The sequence below is a fragment of the Augochlora pura genome, chromosome 8, assembly GCF_028453695.1.
Source record: "Augochlora pura isolate Apur16 chromosome 8, APUR_v2.2.1, whole genome shotgun sequence".
Lineage (NCBI taxonomy): Eukaryota > Metazoa > Arthropoda > Insecta > Hymenoptera > Halictidae > Augochlora > Augochlora pura.
The window spans coordinates 2,085,168-2,106,496 of record NC_135779.1 but is presented as its reverse complement, the minus strand read 5'-3'; the positions used below and the strand labels follow the sequence as shown (position 1 = coordinate 2,106,496).

Genomic DNA, 21,329 nt, shown 5'->3' with positions numbered 1-21,329 from the left:
CCGGATCGGCTACTTAAAACTAGCAGCAGTATTTATCCACGAGGTAGCAAATACACGCTTCGAAGAAACCATGAGGCGATAGAACGTTAGCAGTTTTGTCATAGGCGATATCCGAGTGCAAAGGGTTCACAGTCGTCGCGAACACGTTACGTTGTCACTGTTCTCCTTCCCACATTTCGATTTCTCCCCGGGGCTGACGTTTATATGAAAACCCCGCGAACCTTGTTTACCGAAGCGTTGAGGTTGTTTCGCGAAACGCTGGAAAATATCAAACGATAAAATCGGCACCGTGCGCGAGAAGCAACCTCGCTTGTTACATTGTGTCCCTTACAAGAAATCCTGATAACCGGTTAAGGGATCGTAACATCGCAACCGTCTAGAAGTGTGTTCTTGACACGATCCTCGGTCTCGAGCACACCGTACGCGAGAAATCTTTGATTCTCGGTCGTTCGTCATTTGATTGAAGGAGCAGGACCGCGCGCTAATTTCAGACAGCGAGCACAGTGCCCGATTGATTACGCTTTATGGCTATTATTCGCAAGATTGAAACGCGCGTTACAATATGTCATCGTGTCGGATCTGTTTTACAAAATAAAATTGTTCTGCGTTCGGTGCGGGAACTGCAAGTAACGAACGTTTCATTACTTTGATTACTTTAACCTTCCTCGGCTCGACGCAACTCTGAATACAGATTTATCGGATCTTTTTAATGTAACTAAATTTTTAGCAACGACGTGGCCAAAGTTTCGTACTTTCCTACTTCTATTTTGTAAACGATAAACGTTAGAGCAATTTCTGTATAAATCGTGAATTTTGTATTAATATTACAGTGCTGGACATATTTTTCTATGTGCCTAAAAAATCTATGTGCGAGAAATTGTTCGAAAGTCGTACAAGCATAACTTTTATTGCACTTGCAAAAATACAGTTCGAAACATAGACGATTTGTCGGGTATAATTATTACAACGGTTAGTTCGACCCGCGCGAAGGCTCTTTGTTTCTCCGCAGGCTGTTCCTCTTTGGTATTGTTCGAACACCTTCAGAGCTGATGGTAACGAGCAGGCAATTAAAGGCTATAGAAACTGTTTGGACGAGTTGGTTTTCCGGCCTCGTTGACGGTTTACTGATTGTTAGAATCGTCAACGAATGCCGGCCACGCGCTCCATCCTCCACCCTCGTAACGACCGGCCCTAATTAGTCGAGATACATCTATTATCGAAAATCGTCGACTTAAGTTACGGTTACTTTATTTAACACACGTGATACGTATACATTGTGTGATCTCGATCGGTTCGTCTTGTTTAGCGTTCGCTCGTATAAAAAAAGCTTAGGAAAAAACGTTACGGTCGGAGTATTGTGCAGAACGTTTCATGCAGCGAACTGTTACCATTAAGAAGGCAGTGAATCTAGATAAAATAACGGGCAAGGGGAACGTAAGACAAAACTTCTCGGAAGAAACGTTGTTTCGTTACGACGTTGATGTTCAATTAAATCGAGAAAGAGGAAAAGCTAACGGAACGGAACGTTTGTATTTATCGTTAGCCTGCTAATTGCGGCGTTTATTATAAATTAATCTGTATAAAAGAAGACTGGTTCCGTTATGCGAAGACCAACTCGAAATCGAGTGCAGCACGAGAGAAATGCGATTAACGGTAACCAACGATCAACGAAAATAACGGAGAGCCTAGGATTAAAATTTCTGTGTACGATGTACAGTAATTTCCCTCCGCTTGTCATTCAGCTTGTAAACTGGCGCCTCGTCTTTTATAATAGTTGACAAACGAAGACTATAAAAGCGAGCCGATAGGCTCGAATAATAATCGTTCATTTCTATCTACAAGCTGAAGGACAATTGGAGAAACACGGTTTCGATGTACATATACGTATATCCGTCCATTACATGTAAGTAAAAAGAGCATTCAACTCGCTTGCAATATCAATCTAGTCAGATCGACTACTTATCAGAATTAAAATTGATTATTAAGAACTAATTTCATACTCTTTCTCATGGAACACAGAAGAGACCGAATATGTGCGTTGACGAGTCCCAATAAAAATACAATAAGTTTCACGCCTGTTAAAGATCTTAAAGATCCGAACTTCTTCTAACAGTTACTGCGACAATGTAAAACCGAACCCAAAGGATTTTCACGAAACGCAACGCTCTGTGCTAGCTAACATCGAACCCTATAAACCGGTCATACACCGTAAGATAAATTACGTCTACTTGTCTATCGATTATACAAACATTTCGTTGGTTCTATCATCTGCAATTGACGTTTGTTCCATTCGTGTTCCGTAATACTGAGAATTTGATCGTTTCATTGTAATCCTCGATGATCCCGAGACATGTGACTAGAATTACGTAGCGGTTTTGAACTTTTAATTACTCTTAGTTCTACGCTGCAAGAATAAATTCTTCTTCGCCTAACGACTACGATCATTTACGTATATACGTATTGAAAATAACTCTCGCTCCTTTTCTCAATTCCATCGTGCTGATACATTTGTTCGTCGAGTTTAGCCGGATAGATTCAAATACAAAACGAGGCTTCGCTCGAAGAATCTGACGAAGAACCGACAATCGAATCGCGAATTATAACGCCTGGTGTAGATCCCTGCGGAGGAATATACAGAAACTGGAATCGAACGGTAAACATCGCCTCCAACGATCCCAAAATTATGAAAATCTACAACGGCTTACAACTAAAAGAACTGTTTCTCTAATCCTACCATTAATTAAATTACCGGTTATTATGCTAGACAACTTAATCGCAATGGATGGCATACGATTCATTTACGCACACTGCTACGGCACAGTATCTACATTTATTTCTCATCGAGCCGACAGCATTCCTCTAAGAAATTAATGGCACTCGCCTTCGTTCCCATCGAATGGCTTTCTAAAAAAAAGCGTTTGCGGCTCAAGTCGTTTACTGCCGGACACCCTGTACATTTGAACCATCCTGTCCACGATCAAGCACACCAGAAATCTATTGAACGGGGTATTCTAGCGCGAATCTTTGACAAAAAGAATAGACATCTTACACTTTCTTTAGGAATACGAAAATTCAAAAATACGTCTAGGTTACCTCATGCCTGGCTTCTTAGATTTAAGAATTATTTGTATACAAAACGTTCTATTATATTTGGTTTTTCTCAAAAGATTGTTTTACAAAACGGCGATCATGATATCTCGAAATCTACTTAACGTTACATCGAAACATGCATAAATAAATTGGAAATATAACTGCGAGTGGTGTCACAGCTTCCCCGCAAAAAAATTCCTCAAAGAAGGTTACAACGAAAACGCAGTTTACACTAGAATGCCCCTTAACACTTTTCTTTTTATGTATGCATGCTCGTTTCTGTTCATCTGGTCAGTATATATTTGTCAACCGATGTTCGAAACAAAATCTGTTTATGCGATTCCATTCGTTCCGCCTTCTAATTACATTCGGGGTACATTTATTCGAAGACGTTTCGTCGGGCGTCCCCCGCCGGTGTTCCACCCTCAAAGAATGAGTCTTCTGATGCCGCACTCGCAGCAGAACTTCGCAGTCTCCGGGAACTTGGAGCCGCACTCGTGGCAGAATTTCGACAGTTTGCTTCTCGACGGCGTTGCTGCATCGGCGTCGCTTCTGCCGTGGCTCTGTTTCACGTGGTCCTCGTCGAGGCGACCCGCCACGTCGTTGGTGCTGCGTCCATGGTGCGAATATTTGCGATTTAAACTACGAGGAAGAAATCGAACGGGGCTTTAGGCATGCAGGAGATAGAGAGCTGTGCCGGGAATTTGAAAAGATAGTATAACGAGAACGAATCACGCGAATGTGCGATCACTATTTAGAAATTCCCCAATATCCTGGTAATATCAACGAAAGTCTACGCTTGCAATTGTACATCGTATCAATGAAAATTTACTTTTACACCAACTTCATTATTATATTTAGCAGCAATAAATAATATCATTGCAATTATATATTTACAAGTCTAATTAACAATATAATAAATAATACCAATAAAAGTCTGTTTTCGCAATGAAAAATAATACCAATAAAGGTCTTACGATTATAAACAATGTATTAACCTGCTGTAAGCGGAGTCGCCGCTGAACTTGCCATGGTCCTGCCTCTTGTAGCTCTCGGGCGAAGAGAGGTCCTCGTCGCTGTTCTGATCGTTGCGCGGCCTCCGATGGACAGGGCTAGACACGGACAAGGGATCGTTCTTTAGGAGGGATTTCAAGGACGTGAAGGAACCGTTGTCGTCGTCGAACGAGGTCATCAACTCGTCGAACACGGAGTTCGATCGCTTGATGTCCACGTCCGACGACACTATGGAGCTCAGGCTAAGATTGCTAGTGGAAAGGTTCATGTAATTATTGTTTCTATTGTTCAGGCTGCTATTGAAGGACCGCTGCGACTCGTTAGCCTTGTCGGGCGATTTCTTAGCGTCGTTCGAGCTGGTCTTTTTGTCGAGGGTGGTCTTAGGGGCGGAGGAAGCTCGAACGGAGAAGGATCGGCTGACCGACGGCCGAACCACCTTCGGCGAGACTTTATCGAGAATCTTGCGGGCTCTCTCGGAGCTGGCAACGAAACTCCTGCTGCCGCGATCGTCCGTGACCTCGCCGCCCAGAGCTTTCGACTTGTCGATGATCACTCGTCTACCTAATTCTCTGACCGGTGATTTTTTCTCGTCGCCCGGTTTCGTGTCTTTCTCGTCTTTCAGGTAGACCTCTCGACACAGCGAGTTCGTCTCCGTGGAGTCGCTCGAGAAATCGGACGCGAGGTCGTCGAACTCCGTGGGCGGAGCTATCAAGGACGATCGTTTTCCGGGGTTTAGGGATGTTGGATAAGGATATTTCACGAACGCCGAGGAATGGGAGAGGGGGAACGAGGTCTCGCGGTTTTGCGCGAGCACGGGGCTGTCCGTCACGGATTGCTCGCTGGCATCCGACAGCAGGTCGTTCATCTGCTGTTCTGCTAGGAGGAAAGGGTTGTAATCCTTGCCACTGAAAGCAAGAAAAAGCCGCTGTGACACTGATACCGCCGCCCTATTACTGTGCCCTGTCGACGCGAAGAAGGGCGTGTCCACTTATTTTGTTATCAGTCATCTATTTCCGTCGATTTGACTTTACACAGTAGAAAATGAAACAACTGCATTTTGAAACTGTAGAAAACTTCGTAACACTTTTAATAGCGTGTTTTTGATTTTAAGTATGCGTTTCCGATGATCAGCAATGTATTTCTGATATAGATATGATACACCAGATCACTACGTCCTATGTGCTATGTCCTTCTCATTATTTTGTAATCTGAAATTAAGTGCATGCTGTATAATACATTCTGCATAGATACTGTTCAAATATTTCAACCCTCCGTAACGTATAGCAATCATAGATAGTATAAAATATGCAAATAATCAGTTTAGCTCAACGTTTCATACAAGACTAGTTTCATCGACAACATGTCACCGTGCATCATAATTAGACTGCAGATTTTATGCATTTATGGGAAATATGGATGAGCGAATACATCAGACAAACTTGAAAACATTTTCACACTAGTGCCAACTTTTTGCATCCATTAAAAGAAATATTACCTTTTTATTTTCCTCCTGTTTCTTATAATCGATCTACGGAATATATATTTTACACAAAGATCCGCGATCTAATCAAAAACAATTCCTAATGAATTCTTGCGAAAAAAAAAGGTATGTTATAGAGGGTCGAAAGAAGAGCATCTCCAACCATGAAACATTCGTGCTATGCGTGGGTCATAATTTCATTCATCAAAATGACATAAACGTCTCTCGTTAGAGCAAAGTGCCTGAACATCCCGTGCTACTGAAAAACGAAAAGTGACGATGATGATAAACGAAAAGATCTGAAAACTGTCGTCTTGCCCATGCTGTGAAGAACTTCGAAACTGAATATTATATTCTGTCAAACGCGAAACTGATAGCGCTTTCTATTCTATGTATAGAAAACGAGCGTTGTCGGCCGTCAACGTCGACGCAGGAGGAGATAATGAAATATGTATACATAGAAAATCTATGCCAAGCCCCTCAACTATAGGCAAATATTTAAAGCGTTTTCCTTGATCAAGTTTCGTAAGCATATCTCTAAATGGCGGGGAAATGCACGGGGTTTTGGGACCATGCGACACCGAGAAACGTGCCAAAACGGGGGAACCATGTCAATTTTCATGAAGCATGCGAGACGAAAGGACACACAGCAATTTTCCAGAAAATGTGATCACGGAATGTAGAGTTCCCTGTTTAATGCCTGAATATTGATCTTTTGAAACGAGGCTGGGTTAAAGTTGCCGTGAATATGTACTTTATATTTAAGAACTCTAACAGGATTTTTCAAAATGGACCTTCATCTTTAAGATTGTATATTGATTCAACGTTTGCACGGAACCATATAGATAATATAATACAGGATTTCAATTTGAAAACTTTAAATCTGAGTATCTCGAAAACAGCACAATTCCGGAAAAATATTAAATAAAAAAGTTACTCGATTTCAAAAAAAAGGATAAACTTTTGTACGAAACATTTTTTACTCGCATTTTCATTTCACGAGGATATTGAATAAAATGAAAAATAATTTTATTTATCATCTTTCTCAAGATACTGCTGTTATTTTTTTTAATCTTTTAGGATGTTTTTAAACTTATTGAAACATGTGAAAATTGAACTTAATTATCGAAAAATGCATAGTCAAGTAACGATGTTTATATCCTGAGTTCCAATGGACGGTTTCTTTTAATTAATTTATCCGAATTCGTTTCCCAGCTTTCACTCTGTTCTATTATACAGCGAAAAATGGCTGGTTATCTACGTGTCCGATACTTTCTACAAAATTGAACGTGGTCCCGTGACATTCGTGTTAGTTGATGCTTCGATGACATCCTTTCAAGCTTCTGCTGGACTAGCAACGAGTGAAACGATCCGAAAGTGTGTTGTTATTTATGGGGAGCCAGAAATCTGTCATAGCGATTTGATCAACCACCTGGAACTTACGTTCTACTGCTAAGTACAAGATTAAAATCCGGTCGTCTGCGCACGTAATTGCTCCATACGGGACGTAATGGCAGTGCTAAGTTCCTACAATAGTTTACCGTGTTAGGAATCCCACAGTAAAATGAGAAATCGAGAGGTTCATCGATCGGACACAAGATTGAATCCGGGACTACTCAATTGAAACCTGCGACTGTAAATGTCCTGATCGGAAAAATGATCGTTCAGTACTATTAACTTTTGTTGCAAATATACAGGTTGTTTCAGCCAAATTGAGACCACCTACAGCGCGGTGAATAATTATAAACTCAAAATAGCTTTTACATTTTTACTGACAGAAACCGAGAAAAGAGCTAAATTCGTATATTTCTATTTTCTATCATTTCTGATACAAAAATATACAATTGTGATATATATATATTTTTCTAAATATCGCTAGAAATGTAGTTGTTACTTTCGAGTCTATAATTATTCGCGGCATTGTATAACTACCAATCCTTAGTTTCTCAAAACTCATTGGTCCTTTGGATAACTTCTCTTATTAGTGCTTTACGTTTCATTAATTATTTGTCCAAATGCTGTTCCAAATAAGGTTACGAGAATAATTATGGCAAAGGGTTCGTTCGTTTGATGAATTAAATTATTGTAAAAATTATTTCTGGGAATGATCGACGTCATTTTCGAACCCAACCCTACCTGCTTCGCGTAAATAAAGCGCTACTGGAAACGGGAGGAAGGGCGTGAACTTTCGTATTTCTGTTAACGACTCTGCCCGCCTCTTGACACGGCAGATCGAGATTAATTAATCGGTTCCTGGAGGCATTGGCCCTCTCCCAATAAGTCTGGGCGCTGATCGCCTCCGATTTGTTGTTGTCTTTCCGGACCATGATCGTGGTTCTCTTGATCTCCGGCAGCATGCCGAATCTAACGTTCCTGTGCCCGGTGCCGATCTCCTCGATCGTCTCCACCTCGACGGTCTCCACCTGCTTGACACCTGTTACGTCCACGCCGTCCATCAAGCTGTCGTTCGAGTCGTTCATCTCGCTGACGTTCTCGAGGAATCGATTCTCTATGCCGATCACTTTCGAGTAGCGCGATTTGAACGCCGCGTTCGAAGACTTTTTCACCGTCACGTGCGATTTCGACAGAATCATCGATCTCAAGTTCCGCACGTCGATCAGGTTATCTCTGATGTAAGCGCATCTTGGCTCGGGCATCTCGATCTCGTCAGCAGAATCCTCGCTGTCGCAGTCGAAATCCTTCGACGAGGAATTATTGTAGATCTCTTTCACCTCTTCGCCAGCGAGATTGATCTTCTCGATGATAGAATTCGTGAATCTTGATTGGCTCACGTCTACCCCGTCTTCCCTATAATCGGCGTCGGTTTCTTCCGAGATCGTTCTCTCTATCGGAAAGTAAACCTCGATTTCACGATAACCGGCGACAGGTGTTCTCATAGATCCTTCATCGATCTTCCGAGATTCGTCAAAACTCTCGCTCTTCCAGGATCGGTCGCGATCGATGAATCTTTCAGGGCTCGCGTCGATGACTTTTAACGTGCATTTGCATGTTGCTGCCTGAGTGGCGATGTCTTTTCTATCGACGGCCTGAACTTTTACCTGCTTCCTGTCCTCTTCGTCGTTCGTGCAACGAGTCGCTGTCGAACATCGTTGTCCCGTGATCTGGTCATCGATGTTCGTCTGTCCTGACTCGGCGACAATACTACCACCCGTCTCGTCCAATTCGACGCGGTACAGCCGCTCCGATCCCGTTTCCTCGTTTATAGTCATCTCCCATTTGTTCGACGGTGGAGACACCGAGTTCTCCCAAAGATCTTCCGGCTCTTTCCAACGAGATGAATGTTCAAACGGTGTGCTCGATCTACTTGGACGTAACACGTCTTTCATTAGAACAGGTTCAGTCTCCATTTCGATCATCCCCGCTTCGAGCTCTGCGATGTCATTGTAATTGGCGGGGAACGACGACTCGTCGAATGCTAGAGAAGGGTCCACTTCGTTCGCTTCGATTTCTTCCCTAACTTTTTGGAGTTCCACGGTTCCAGGTCGGTACATACCTCTTGACAATCGACCAGACAGCGGGCCATCGACAATCGCGTCACTCCTATATTCTCTTGCTGAATTTAATTGTACAGGTGCATTAAAGCGTGCAGAAACGATCGGAGATGACAATTTTGCAGGCGAGAAACTTTCTTCTCCCGTATCGCCGACCTTTCTGTCGAAGTCGTCGCATGCTTCAACATCATTGATGCCATCGCTCGTTATGGTCTCGGAGCATACATTTTCAGAGCCACTAGGATGGTTTCCCATCTCGTCTTGGTTGTCTGGGGAAAGTTGTGCGCAAAGGTTCAACCGTTTCCGCTCCAACATCCTAGTCCTCTTCGACTTGAATCGCCCCGTCGACATTCTTCGATTCAACAAAGCCTTCTCCTCGCAGCTTAAATCTTCAAAATTGTCATCGATTTTGGAATCACCCTCGTCCGTCCTCCGTTCTTCCTCTTTCCTTTGGTAGCGGGAACGCAGTCTCTCGAGCTTGTCGATGTCTCCGACACAGAATTCTACCCGGGGACTGTGTCTCACCGGCCTCCATTTGCTCTGGTGCAACTGCGGCTCGTTGGCTTCGTCGAACGACTCCTTGAACGAGTAGGTTCGGTTCAACCTCGGTGTAACCGGCGACCAATCAGCGTCATTTCCGCTCCTTGGACTAGACTTAGCGATGCCATCGACCGATCCCTCTAAAATGACGTTCGATTTTCGCACTCTCGAATCGACGAAGTGTCCGGGTACCTTCGCGGATCGAACGGAGATCGCGTCGTCCTCCTTCTCCTGGCTGATCCTCTTCCACGTAGTGAGCTTGGTTTTTGGGAAAATACTGCATGGGGTCACCGTCATCCCCGTTACCTCGACGTTGATGGAGATATCGTTCAGTTTCGGATGACCTTCGCTCCTAGCCGAGACGATGTTCGACTTGATCGACCTGCCAGAGTGCAACGGCTGCTGGCCGGCTTCCGATTTCGATCGACAACTCGGCGGCTGGTCGCGCGCGACCATCTTCCGAGTCTTGCGTCTCGGCGTTGAAACATCGCTACAGTCTCCGAGACTCTGTTTCTTATACTTTAGGGGCGGTACAGGAAGTAGGGTTCTTTTATTATGTAGCACAGGTGGTAAGGGTACCGCTTCGGACTCGTCTTCTGGTGGCCTGAGGATGAGGAAACAGGATCAAGGGTGTATGGACTGACATTGGGACGGTTATCAAGGCTGCGAATGATTCTCGGATTTTGAATGGAACGTTCACTTTCGAGGCATTTATGTTTTAGTACATATCTGTCGAGCGGAAACAACCTTGTCCCTTTTCTTTCTCCTCATGCACACGATTTTTAAACTACGTACTAGGGCTTTATTGTGCGGTGATTACGCTAGTTGCATAATTTGGATGGCGAGGCTTACCTGTTGGAACGATCGATCGGTCGAGACTTCATCGGTCCTATCGGACTAGATTTCGATGGGCCAGCGCGTTTCCTGAAACGATCAAATTTATTATAAAACTGCAAAGATAACGTGTCGATCGATTTTTAGAACTTAATGCTGAACTCTGGCTGTTCAATGAGATATGATAAACTAAATTACACGATTTTTCTTCAAGAAAATATGTCATACCTAACACTACAAAATTACACTATTGATTTCATAATGATCAAAACTGCAAAGACTGTTTCTTATCATTTTCACCGCATATGATCACATTTGGTGCTCGACAGCTTTAATATAATAACTAAGTCGTGGATTTTTATGTAAAATAAAAATGTCTACGTCAATTTCAAAACACAGAAGACAAATATAAATACGTATTGCTTTTTCTAAACAGTTTCAACCAATTCAAAATATCGTGACAATATTTTTTAACCATTCTATGCCTTTTGTGTTCTCTAATTCGATTGATTATAATAAAACATTTTCTATGTCCATAGTCATTTTTGTGTTCCGCGAGCTGGACAATTTTATAAATATACAAATATCCGCAGTCTGGTCGGACGATGATACAATAAGATACGAAAGGTAGCTTACACGGTAGCGGGTTTCTGTTTAATGGGGCTATCGACTTTGGTGCAGTTCGGCACCGAGATGCTCTCCTTGGCTCTGCTCGCGGGTTGCGTGGGCGAGGTTTTGTTTGAATGGAAATTGCTCGCGGAATTCGGCGAATATTTGTCCCGGGTGATCTGTCTGCGGTTCTTCAGGGACGGGGCTCTATACTTCATCCGTGCCTCGAGACGTTCTTTCGCGATATTTGTCGCCGGGCTCATCGGCACCTTCGCGATTCTGTCCTTGCACCAGGCCACGTGTCTGTCGTACGCCTTCACGCCGAAATGACGATTACAGGTGGGACAGACTCCCTGCTCGTTCGCGCGTGTAGGCGCGCTCGACGACAACACTGTTGCGCTTTGTTTCTGCATCACGCCGTCCACCTAGAATCGTATTAGACAATAGATGTTTCTGTATTTTGTTAGATTGGTGCAATTGTATTATCGGTCTAATGTTCATGAAATTTATAGAGACAATATTTGAAATACTATTTCAAATAATAAATTCTTCGCAATTCAAATGGAATAATACTTCAAGTAGGACACAACATTGCAGTAGATAATATATTTTATTTAGATAATGTTAAACGTAAAATAAATTAGTTTATTTTGTTAATCTAAAGTTAAATCATGAAAATAAACGTTTTATCTTGACAGTTTAAAACGTAAAAGAATGCAAGTATTTATTTTAATAACATAAAGCATAAAAACAAACGAAATTTATTGTCTCCTCTTAAATACAACTGTTCGCGACAAATTTGTATAGTTTGCTCGTACAATCGGTTTGCAATTTAAAGAATTGTATCATTAAACGCGATCACACAAAGTTTACTCGTGCGCGTCGTTTGTAGTAATGATTGGCGAGCTCTTTAACGTTTGTTTACGTGGACGTAATTGCGAATTCCGCTTAACGGAGCAATTCTTTGTTCACCACGAAGTCAGAGAGTGATTTATATCAATCGGATTGCAATTTGCGCATCGAAAATCCTACGATTAGCAACCGGAGAAAAAGTTAACAGCGTATCCCCTAATCATTTGGTTGTACGTGCAGAGTATAAAGCGTGACCGCAAACATCATATTATAGTTTTGCGTGGTAGAAGACCGTTCATCTCACGCGCGAACGCACTTGCATCATTCGCGATGCATCTAGGTTAATCTACGTTCTACCTGCAATTCACACCACGCGTTGCACTCTGCCAGCTTTCTGTTTCAATTCGACTCTCCCGCGTTATATTTTCCAATTATCCTAATTGCATATTTCGCTAAGCGGAACTAATCGCAAGCCTTGTTAATCATATCAAAAATTACACGAAATACAGACAACGCATAGCTGCGATTAATCGGCTATGAATAATTTGTAATTCAAAACGTGAGATAAATATTCTTTTTTGGTTACGATTAATTATTGATTTTGGTACAAATGATAACCATTTCCTAGTGTAGACAGTAACGTTCGAAAATGCAATAAAAATATTATTGGTTTTCTCTTATAGCTCGTAAACAAAGTCGCGGGTAGCATTTTCGCAAAGGAAAATATTACTTCGAACGACTTCGGGAAGCCCTCATTTTCCAATTGCGAGTAGACTTATAGGACATCCTGTACACAGCATTTATTTCTTTCAAGCTTCGAACGCAGAATCCTCAAAAAATGGATTAAAATCTTACGATTTCGTTCCGAGCAGCCCGTATCTGTCGCAGGAAGTCATCGTGCGTCTGCTTCCAGGTGGATCTGTTCCTGTCGTCCTGCGTTTGCCGTCGTTTTTCCTGCTTGGGCAGGAACTCTGCCAGCTCGGTGCCCTGTATCCTCTGTTTCGCCGAGTCGAAGGGCTTCCGTCTCTTACTGGCGGTCTGCTCGCATATCCTCGTGTGCTTTTCCAACGACTGCGGCATAAAAGTCCGTGCGCAGAAAGCGCACGGCAGAAGGGCGGACGGCACATCTGTGTCCATTTACCGAGAATTAGTCTGCCGTCGCCGCCGATGGTCCTGCTTAAGGAGACGCGTTCGTGGATCGAGCAGAATGAGTCAGAACAATATCGGCGAACGTTTTTTCTACTGGACGGATGATGATCAGTGAATCGATATCAACGTGCTCTTCGATCCCGGATCCCCTCGCAGACACCGGCGCCGCGACGCATCCTAGAACGAAGCTCATCGACAGCTACGATCGATTGTTTCGATCTGACTCAGCCTGCACGAGGTTCACGATGGATTCGAGGGCCGTTTAACACGCCGAGAGACTCCGTATAGGTAAACACACTCGCGCGGCAGAATTGGAGGTTAGCTTACTAGACACTGCACTTGGTACCGGTAGGAAAGGATCGGCACGGTTCGTAAGAATAGAGGGATAACGTGGAAATGAACAGGTTTTCTATTCGAAAACTGTGAACACCATCTTGAAAGCTATGCTCCGAGCTAAACACAGCTGCGATTAATCAATCGGGTTTCCGTTTTCGAGCAGGATTCTTATCGTTGGGGGCCGCTTCGCATCTAATTCGTCGAGGATCCCGGCAAACTCCCAGAGAATATCACAGTTGACTAGTCGCGCGACGAAATAGAACTTCCGAAGTAGAATCAAAAGGAGGAGAGTGGTCGTGGAGAAATCCGAGGGCGAGAATCGGCGGAGTGGACAATGGAGTCGCGCCGGGATCAACGATCAATGAGATCAGTGTATGAAACGGGATCGATCGTGTCGCGGCTGCTGGTTTATCGACGAGGCGATAATTAATCGGACGCTTGTTACGTGCTCGCGGATCGCGGACACCTGCGTCGATCTCCTGCTAAACGTTGAGGTGGACGAAGACGAGGTGTCGCCCCCGCGAGCGCGGCTCGCCTACGGAGGAGCAACCTTCCATTTTTGGTGTTATGAGTTACCGTTCGAGTATTGTGACTGTTGCACGAGTGGAAGAGATCCCGTGCCGCCGCCGATTCCTTCCGTCCTCGGTTTTCCGCGGATGGTATGCCCACGGCACCGTGTAACGCCTTTTCGAAGTGTCACCTTCACGGCTCCTCGATTCGTAATCTAGCCACGCCGTCGCGCAGTGCGATATTTCGACCAACCAACGAGCATTTCATTCCGAAATTGAATGATGTTAGAAAATGTCTGAGTTACCCTTAACTTTACAGCAATATCTATTATACCGCATTCGAATAAGATAAATATCTAAAAGTAGCTCTGAAATATTGTTCGGTTCATTGATTCTGTTCCGTTAATTGTTATTGTATTTGTTTTGCTAATTGTTCCACTCTTCAAAGTGTTTTTTCACTATTTCCTATTTTAAAAATTGTATAGCTTTTAATTATTATTATTATTATTGTACATATCAATATTCCGAAGATCAACATTTCATTATACAGAGAAGTATGGACTTCGCTCTTTAGACAACATTTAAAATTATGTCTTAATTACTAGGAAATTTAAACAAAGTTTCCAGTTATTTGCGAATCTGACAGTTCTATTATTTTTTTTTACGTAACCTTATACCTATCATTGTAACTTATCCAATATTTTTTCTTGTTTGTATACATAAAGATCATAGTAAGAGAAAGTTCTCCAATGAATGAAAAAACGTTTTATAACTGCCATATATAATACGTCCATAACTGCGATAGTTTTCTTTCATTCTGTTTTAGAGAATTAGTCGAGTGATAGAGATCAACAAGAAACAATTCTTGTTTCCAGAGATCGGTAAAATTTTAGTGGGAGAACTGCGAAGGTCTTTATGAAGGAGAGTCCTATTGATCAATGCGCCATGTTTTATTAAATTGTTTTTAATTAACCATAGTCCTCCTTCCTGTTTGTTTTAGAGAAAGCTAGTCAAGTGATATAATCGGTGCCACTGTTTGTTCGAAAAATCTACTCTGCTGTTATTATAATCCTGCAACGATTAAGTAGCACAGCTTTACGTTCTCAGTAATCGTATAAAAAATATTGATGAAACAAAGAAGACATTAAGAAGCTCTCTACAACGAATATCCTCAGCAGCCTTTTTTCCTCATCAAAATGCAATGGCGACAGCGTCGATGTAAAGCGTGTTTTTCCATCGGCTAGCTATTAATGTTTTGTAAGACCTAAGGTCGGGAAGTCTGTATACCTGGTAACGCAATTGACATGAAAGTGCGAAGCAAATGAGTGTGCAACGAAGGCTTGGCGAGATAGAAAATAACAACTCTGGGATTCGTTTGCATTACCAAATGAAGAAGTCGGTGTGGAACTGAGCAACAGTTCCTTTTCTTACAGGTTTTAAAAACTTTCAAACATTCGATTGAACTGGGAATACATTTCTAAATTGGAACGAGCATCTCAAAGATTCATTTCGTGAGGAGATATTCCGATTGGGAAATATAGCTTTTCAACAAGATACATTGTAAGAAAACAAACACTTGACTCGGCGTTAATAAACATTAATTGTTAATAAGGGAGAAACGATTAAACCCAAGTGGAAAATTATTTAAGAAGAAGGGAAAAAATCCGAGCGAGTCCTCGATTTTTCGGCGATGGTAAGCGATCTCACCTGGTTCAAGATCTTTCTCGACCTCTGCTACCTTTTCCGATTCGACAGGTTGCACTTTCGTTAAATAGTGATCGTAGAGCGACCCTTGGTCCGCCCCAGAGACGGTTCTCCTCGAAACGCAGCACAACATCGAACGGACAGCATGGAAAGACACCGACTGAGCTCCACCATAATCACGACGCCGCTCTTGTACGCAACGTCTACGCAGCCTCTTTCTCCTCTTATAAAAGAGACTTATTTTAGGTGTCACCGCGAGAGCATCGGAGACGTACCTTAGCTCCTTCCAGCGCGTAGCAATGGCACCGAGTGCGCCTTGAATGCTCGATTAGTATGCATACAATTACTGAAAATGAATGACTAATACGCTCAACGTTGTTTAGTCAAGAAAAAAGATTTTTCCAATAGTGTGTCCAGCTATCTCAAATATTTCCTAACAATATTTTCTCACCCCTTCACTGAATTTTATATAATTTATAAAATTAAAGACCGTATAGCAAGTTGTACGTATTTTAAGTAAAATAATCGTTAAAAAAAAAAGAGTTTATTGCTTTTTAACTGGACATGGCTTAATGGTTTCGTTATATTTAAGGAGATTTTTAAAATTTTGCGAATTATAATCCTTGAGAAATTATTAGACTGAATTTCCGAAGGGTAATCTCTTGAGAAATTAATTGAATGTTCTATACGTGCGAATCATAAGCCTTTGAAGATTATTAAATAACCGTAAGCAATGTTTAAGTTCCTTACCAACAGATTTGTTTGGGACTACCGAGACTTCGCAACAAATTCAAGAATGCGCAAGAAACCGTTCAGTTGCAGCGAAATATCGATTTCATTCAAGCTCGTGTCACTGTTTCTTTTACGAGTTCCGCTTCCGCTACATGCTTGCGGTCGCCGGTCAGCCACGCAAAGCGGATCACGGATTGAACATAAAAGGATTTGATCGATAATTGAAAGCAGACGTGCTTACATTCTATGAGAAATAAGATATTTAATAACTCGAACGTTCCCACTTCCGTAAACGCAAATAAAATATAACTGATTATTAATGTACCATATCGACCAAAAATTGGATATGAAACTAACAAACGCAAATTATCGAATGTAATTCAACAATCAATTCCGTTTAATATCTACTACAAAGAGAACAATTCTACAGAGAATAGGTATTACATCGTTAAAGTTGTAGTGCTAAACAGTTCGATACTTGATTAAGTACAAAGATTAAGTATGCTCGATTCAACACAATTAATTATGTAAAATCGAATGATCAAAATAACAACCACGAATGAATCATAGAATAAACTGAACACGCAATGCAGTTTTACGTTGCTGTCAAGTGAAACTCTCGAGATTCTTTTTTTACTAGACACAAAGGTATCATCGACTACGTATCTTTCTATACACTATGTCTATTTGAATAATATTTTGTAAAGACTGATTTCAAACAATAATATTAAATTGATTTCTCTTATAACATTTTTCAGAGAACGATAAAATCCAAATGTTAGAAACACTTATAAGATCGGTCATTTATCAATATTTTTCTCGCGAACCCTAAACAAATTTATTTATTTCTTTAAATTATATCCTAAAGATTATACGAATCACAATGGCCCCATAAGAAGGGAACGGCGACCACGCTACATGAACGTATTGATACAACCACCCCGTATTGACGAACCCCTGTTCCATCGCCAAAACCATGAAAATGTTAAGTTGTTCTTGGTTGAAACAAGCTCGCAATCATTCGACTCGCATTTCCGGCGAGCTGTCGCGTCGATAATCGATTCACTGATTTTAAAGGCTTCATCGATATATCCCGGCACGGTGGAAGTTTTAACCCTTACCTTCTGTCATCTGTTCGGTCCCGATTTCAAGGGGCATTGAACAACGGACCGGATAGATTAGCTCGGACCCATCGCTAGCTGGTTCTCCGTTCCACTCGAGCGGTCGAATACACTCTTGTCCGCGTGGTTGTCGGGTATTATATTTTTAGAAGACGGTCCGGGCCGCGAAACTGGAACCGGACGGAAGTGCAGTGCGAGAAAACGGTCTCACCGCGATTCCTATCTCTCGATGCGTTATTTATGGCAAACAAAACGACCGCGGCCGCGTAAATACTAGCCGAGGAAATTTTCTGTACGCAAACTTACCCTCGAACTCCGCCATGTTAGTTGTCAGGGGAAACAATGATCGTCATGGTAACCCTCGATGACAGGTACTCTGACTACATATTAGACCACGATGGTTCGATCAGAATCATCCGAATCTGAGACACGCGACCAGATTTACTACATCAAATTGTTTAACCATTTGTAATGTCAATTGTCCTATTCGTTGTTCCCCGACGTTGAGTTTCTTGCAGATATTTCATTGGTCGTTTTTCCTAAAACTGATGCCTTTATGAAAGATGCTGATAGAAAATTTAAATAATTATAATGTATAAACTGTTTTTTAAATGTTCATAATGGTAAAAAATATTCGATTGAAGCCATAAATATAATTGTTAAAAGTATTACCGGAGCGTTTGATAACAATGAGAATTGGTATTGCATAGCCAATTTTTATTTAAATCTTAGAATTCGCATTTGTTTACGAACCTGAAATCGATTTGAAGTAGCCCCTTTAAGATGTAATCATTTTTCTTAAGTACAGAACGAGATTTCTTAACTTTTCACCATTATCATGCATTTGTCTACATACTTGAATCAGATTATGATAAAATGTGATCTCCTAATTTTAATTTAAGTCTTCAAAGGTTATAGAATCTCTGCTGCAAACCATTCTGTATTTATCTCTTGTGATAGATCATCGTCATTTACAAAGTTAAAAACTTAAAAACTCGAAATTCTCGATCTGAAAATATTTGGAATGACACAATTCACTGAACCTATATTTCAGAATTTCATAATTACGACTAATTATAGTTTCTGAAAAAAATAGCATTTCCACGAGCAAAGGAGCGCATTCGCCATCTAGCGATGAAACGAGCAAACTAAAGCGCTTGTTAAAGAGACTGCAAGATCTAAGAAAATCATTAAATACGACAAATTTAAAGCGAGAAAAAGTATTTCGGTGATACAGGAATATTTGAAAAACCCTTTTGTATCTATATCATGCAATAAATGACATTCTATTGTTAAAAATAGAGTAAAACATAACTAATTGACGTAATAATTAATTGAACTTCAGAAGGCAATTAATTATGTTTCGCGGTGTTGTCACTTATCTTCTTATATGAAAACGATGCAATAGAGTTTTCTGAATAATTCTGTATTTTTTATTTATCCTATTGTGAGTAAGACAGCACGACATTAGTACAATCGCATGTGAAACGATTTACAACGACAATTAATGTAGCTTGTTTCACTTTACCGCGCTTGCGGCTTCACTCTTTTTGCGCATGCATAAAGCCTGGCGGTCCGTTTGAAACATGCGGCGCGATATTTGACTTATACTTTTCGCCTCGTAGAATTATCCACCACATTTGCCAGCAAATATATGAACAATGCTCAAGCACATTGAAATATTTCGAATGTATGTCTTTGTAGACAATATTTGTATTAACAATTGTTTTTGTACTTTCGCTATTTAGAGCTACCTTTGACCAATTTGAACAAATTTTTTGTTTCTATTTTAATCTAAATCAATTGTCTTTAATATAACAAAATGTTATCTTCAATTTCAACATAAATTTATCTTTACGAAATAAAAATTAATATTTTTGAATTGGGAGCAGAAAAAAGCTCCTTGAATGAAAGACGAACGTGTACGATAATCGATTATCGATTTCGATTACGCAATGCACGCAAATTCACGAAATTTAAAAAGGTAGAATAAGGGCTGATAAGGGTCAAGTCCTGAACTCTAGATAACACATTTGATGATTGTATTATTAAGTTCATTAATTTGTAATAAAATTCTCGAATAAAAAATTGCGACAAATGAGTATGTAAAATTTATAAATATGTATTACACTCATTTGATAAATACATACTTATTTGTGATAGTCAGCTCGAAGCTCGAAAAAAAATAGTTCGCAAAGTGTGAACATTTAATTTTTGTGGTTTATACTGGAAAATATTGTACATTCCATACAATGAAATTCTTAACAAACGGTTTTTCTTACTCTCAGGTATCCTATTATCTATTTTATTACGTAAATATGTTGTGAAAGAAAAGGTTATGTAACTTATAACTTTAAATGTTTTAATAATTCAGTAGTTTTAAAAACAACTACATTCTCGTCATTAACGTAAACGCATTGTTTATCAGGTTAGACGATGTATTACAAGGACATTTTCTACTAATAGGTTGCTGTTCTCCGAAGGAAAACAATTAATAGCAACAGAACACGATGGTGTAAGTGGTGAACAATGAAATTTATAGTATTCTGTACACTTTTTTTACTAACGTTTCTTTGTAATATAATATGCAATGTTAATTTATTTTAATGTTTATGATCAGGTTCGAACATTAACATTAAATGACCATGCAACACGTAATTCTTTATCAATGAGTATGATAAAGTCGCTCTATGAAAATATTAAAAATGATGAAAATAATAAAAATCTCAGATCCATTGTTATCAGGTCTTCTCCAGGTGTATTTTCAGGTGGACATAACTTGAAAGAATTGGTTAGTTAACAAAAGAAGAACCAGACTCACCATAGGGGTTTGTTAATGTAGTAAGGCTTTTACGTTTATCACAGAGAAATGATTGGCTTGCGTCGTTTAGACTCCTAATAATGGGAAGCTTCACAAGGAAATCTTTGAAAGGTGCTCAGAATTGATGAATTCAATTGCTCAGAGTCCAGTACCCATAATAGCTGCTGTTGATGGTTTAGCTGCTGCAGCTGGTTGCCAATTGGTAGCTGCATGTGATATTGCTATTTGTACTGAAAGAAGTTCATTTTCTACACCAGGGTATGTCTATATAGTGTTGAGTTAAATATTTCTTTAAGAACAAGCTATTTTATATTAGATGTGTTCTCATTTTCTAACTCTAATTTGTGTGTAATTATTTTTTAGCGCTAATATTGGGATATTTTGTTCTACGCCTGGTATTCCATTGGTTCGAAATGTACCCAGAAAGACAGCTATGTACATGCTTTTTACAGGCGTTCCCATAACTGGAAGAGAAGCATATGAAGCTGGTCTTGTAAGTAGGGTAGTGCCAAATGACAAACTTGGTGAGTCAATGTGGAACTTAACTACCAAAATGTTATACAAATTAATGATACCGTGTATAATAATCTGAACACAGAAGAAGAAATTAATAAAATCACTACGGCTATAAACACAAAAAGCCGCTCAATCATACACATTGGGAAAACGTTTTTATATGAACAAATGGATCTTGATGTGTCAACTGCATATTTCCTGGGAACTGAAAAAATGGTCAATAATTTAAAAATGAAGGATGCCCAAGAAGGAATCAGAAGTTTTATTGAAAAAAGAAGACCTGTCTGGAGTCATGATTATGAACAAAATTAATCTTACATGTAAGATAAGTTTTATACGAAATGTTCTAAATAATCCTATTATCTTCCGTTTATATATTAAATAACTGTGGTTTATTAAAAGTGTCCTTTCATTAAGAACATCACCTTATTCATTACTAAAACTAGTAATTATTTGACAATTTAATTCATTTACGCAAACGATATAATATGTGTGAATTACTTATGTAAT

General features: G+C 40.4%; 2 protein-coding genes across 2 annotated transcripts; one reads left to right on the top strand and one right to left on the bottom strand.

Annotated features, from left to right (window-relative positions):
* Positions 1-846: 846 nt before the first annotated feature.
* On the bottom strand, positions 847-16,955 carry LOC144474453 (uncharacterized). Its single transcript, XM_078189298.1, has 8 exons — positions 15,633-16,955; positions 12,787-13,058; positions 11,107-11,504; positions 10,489-10,560; positions 7,721-10,252; positions 7,028-7,111; positions 4,089-5,009; positions 847-3,732 (listed from the first exon to the last, which is right to left on the bottom strand). Exons 1-8 carry the CDS (start codon positions 15,760-15,762, stop codon positions 3,516-3,518), a joined length of 4,626 nt encoding a protein of 1,541 aa, XP_078045424.1. The 5' UTR covers positions 15,763-16,955; the 3' UTR covers positions 847-3,515.
* A 2,522-nt stretch (positions 16,956-19,477) lies between these two features.
* LOC144474115 (enoyl-CoA hydratase domain-containing protein 3, mitochondrial) lies at positions 19,478-21,214 on the top strand. Its single transcript, XM_078188666.1, has 6 exons — positions 19,478-19,770; positions 19,911-19,997; positions 20,103-20,273; positions 20,374-20,561; positions 20,667-20,827; positions 20,902-21,214. Exons 1-6 carry the CDS (start codon positions 19,735-19,737, stop codon positions 21,129-21,131), a joined length of 873 nt encoding a protein of 290 aa, XP_078044792.1. The 5' UTR covers positions 19,478-19,734; the 3' UTR covers positions 21,132-21,214.
* The last annotated feature ends 115 nt before the right edge of the window (positions 21,215-21,329 follow it).

Coding starts and splice junctions, on each gene's coding strand:
- LOC144474115 (XM_078188666.1), top strand. CDS start 19,735: ATGAAATTCTTAACAAACGGTTTTTCTTACTCTCAG. Junction 19,771..19,910: donor ACGGTTTTTCTTACTCTCAG/GTATCCTATTAT, acceptor ATTGTTTATCAG/GTTAGACGATGTATTACAAG. Junction 20,828..20,901: donor AGTGCCAAATGACAAACTTG/GTGAGTCAATGT, acceptor ATCTGAACACAG/AAGAAGAAATTAATAAAATC.
- LOC144474453 (XM_078189298.1), bottom strand. CDS start 15,762: ATGTTGTGCTGCGTTTCGAGGAGAACCGTCTCTGGGGCGGACCAAGGG. Junction 13,059..15,632: donor CGAGAAAGATCTTGAACCAG/GTGAGATCGCTT, acceptor AAATGGACACAG/ATGTGCCGTCCGCCCTTCTG. Junction 10,253..10,488: donor CCGATCGATCGTTCCAACAG/GTAAGCCTCGCC, acceptor TTGATCCTGTTT/CCTCATCCTCAGGCCACCAG.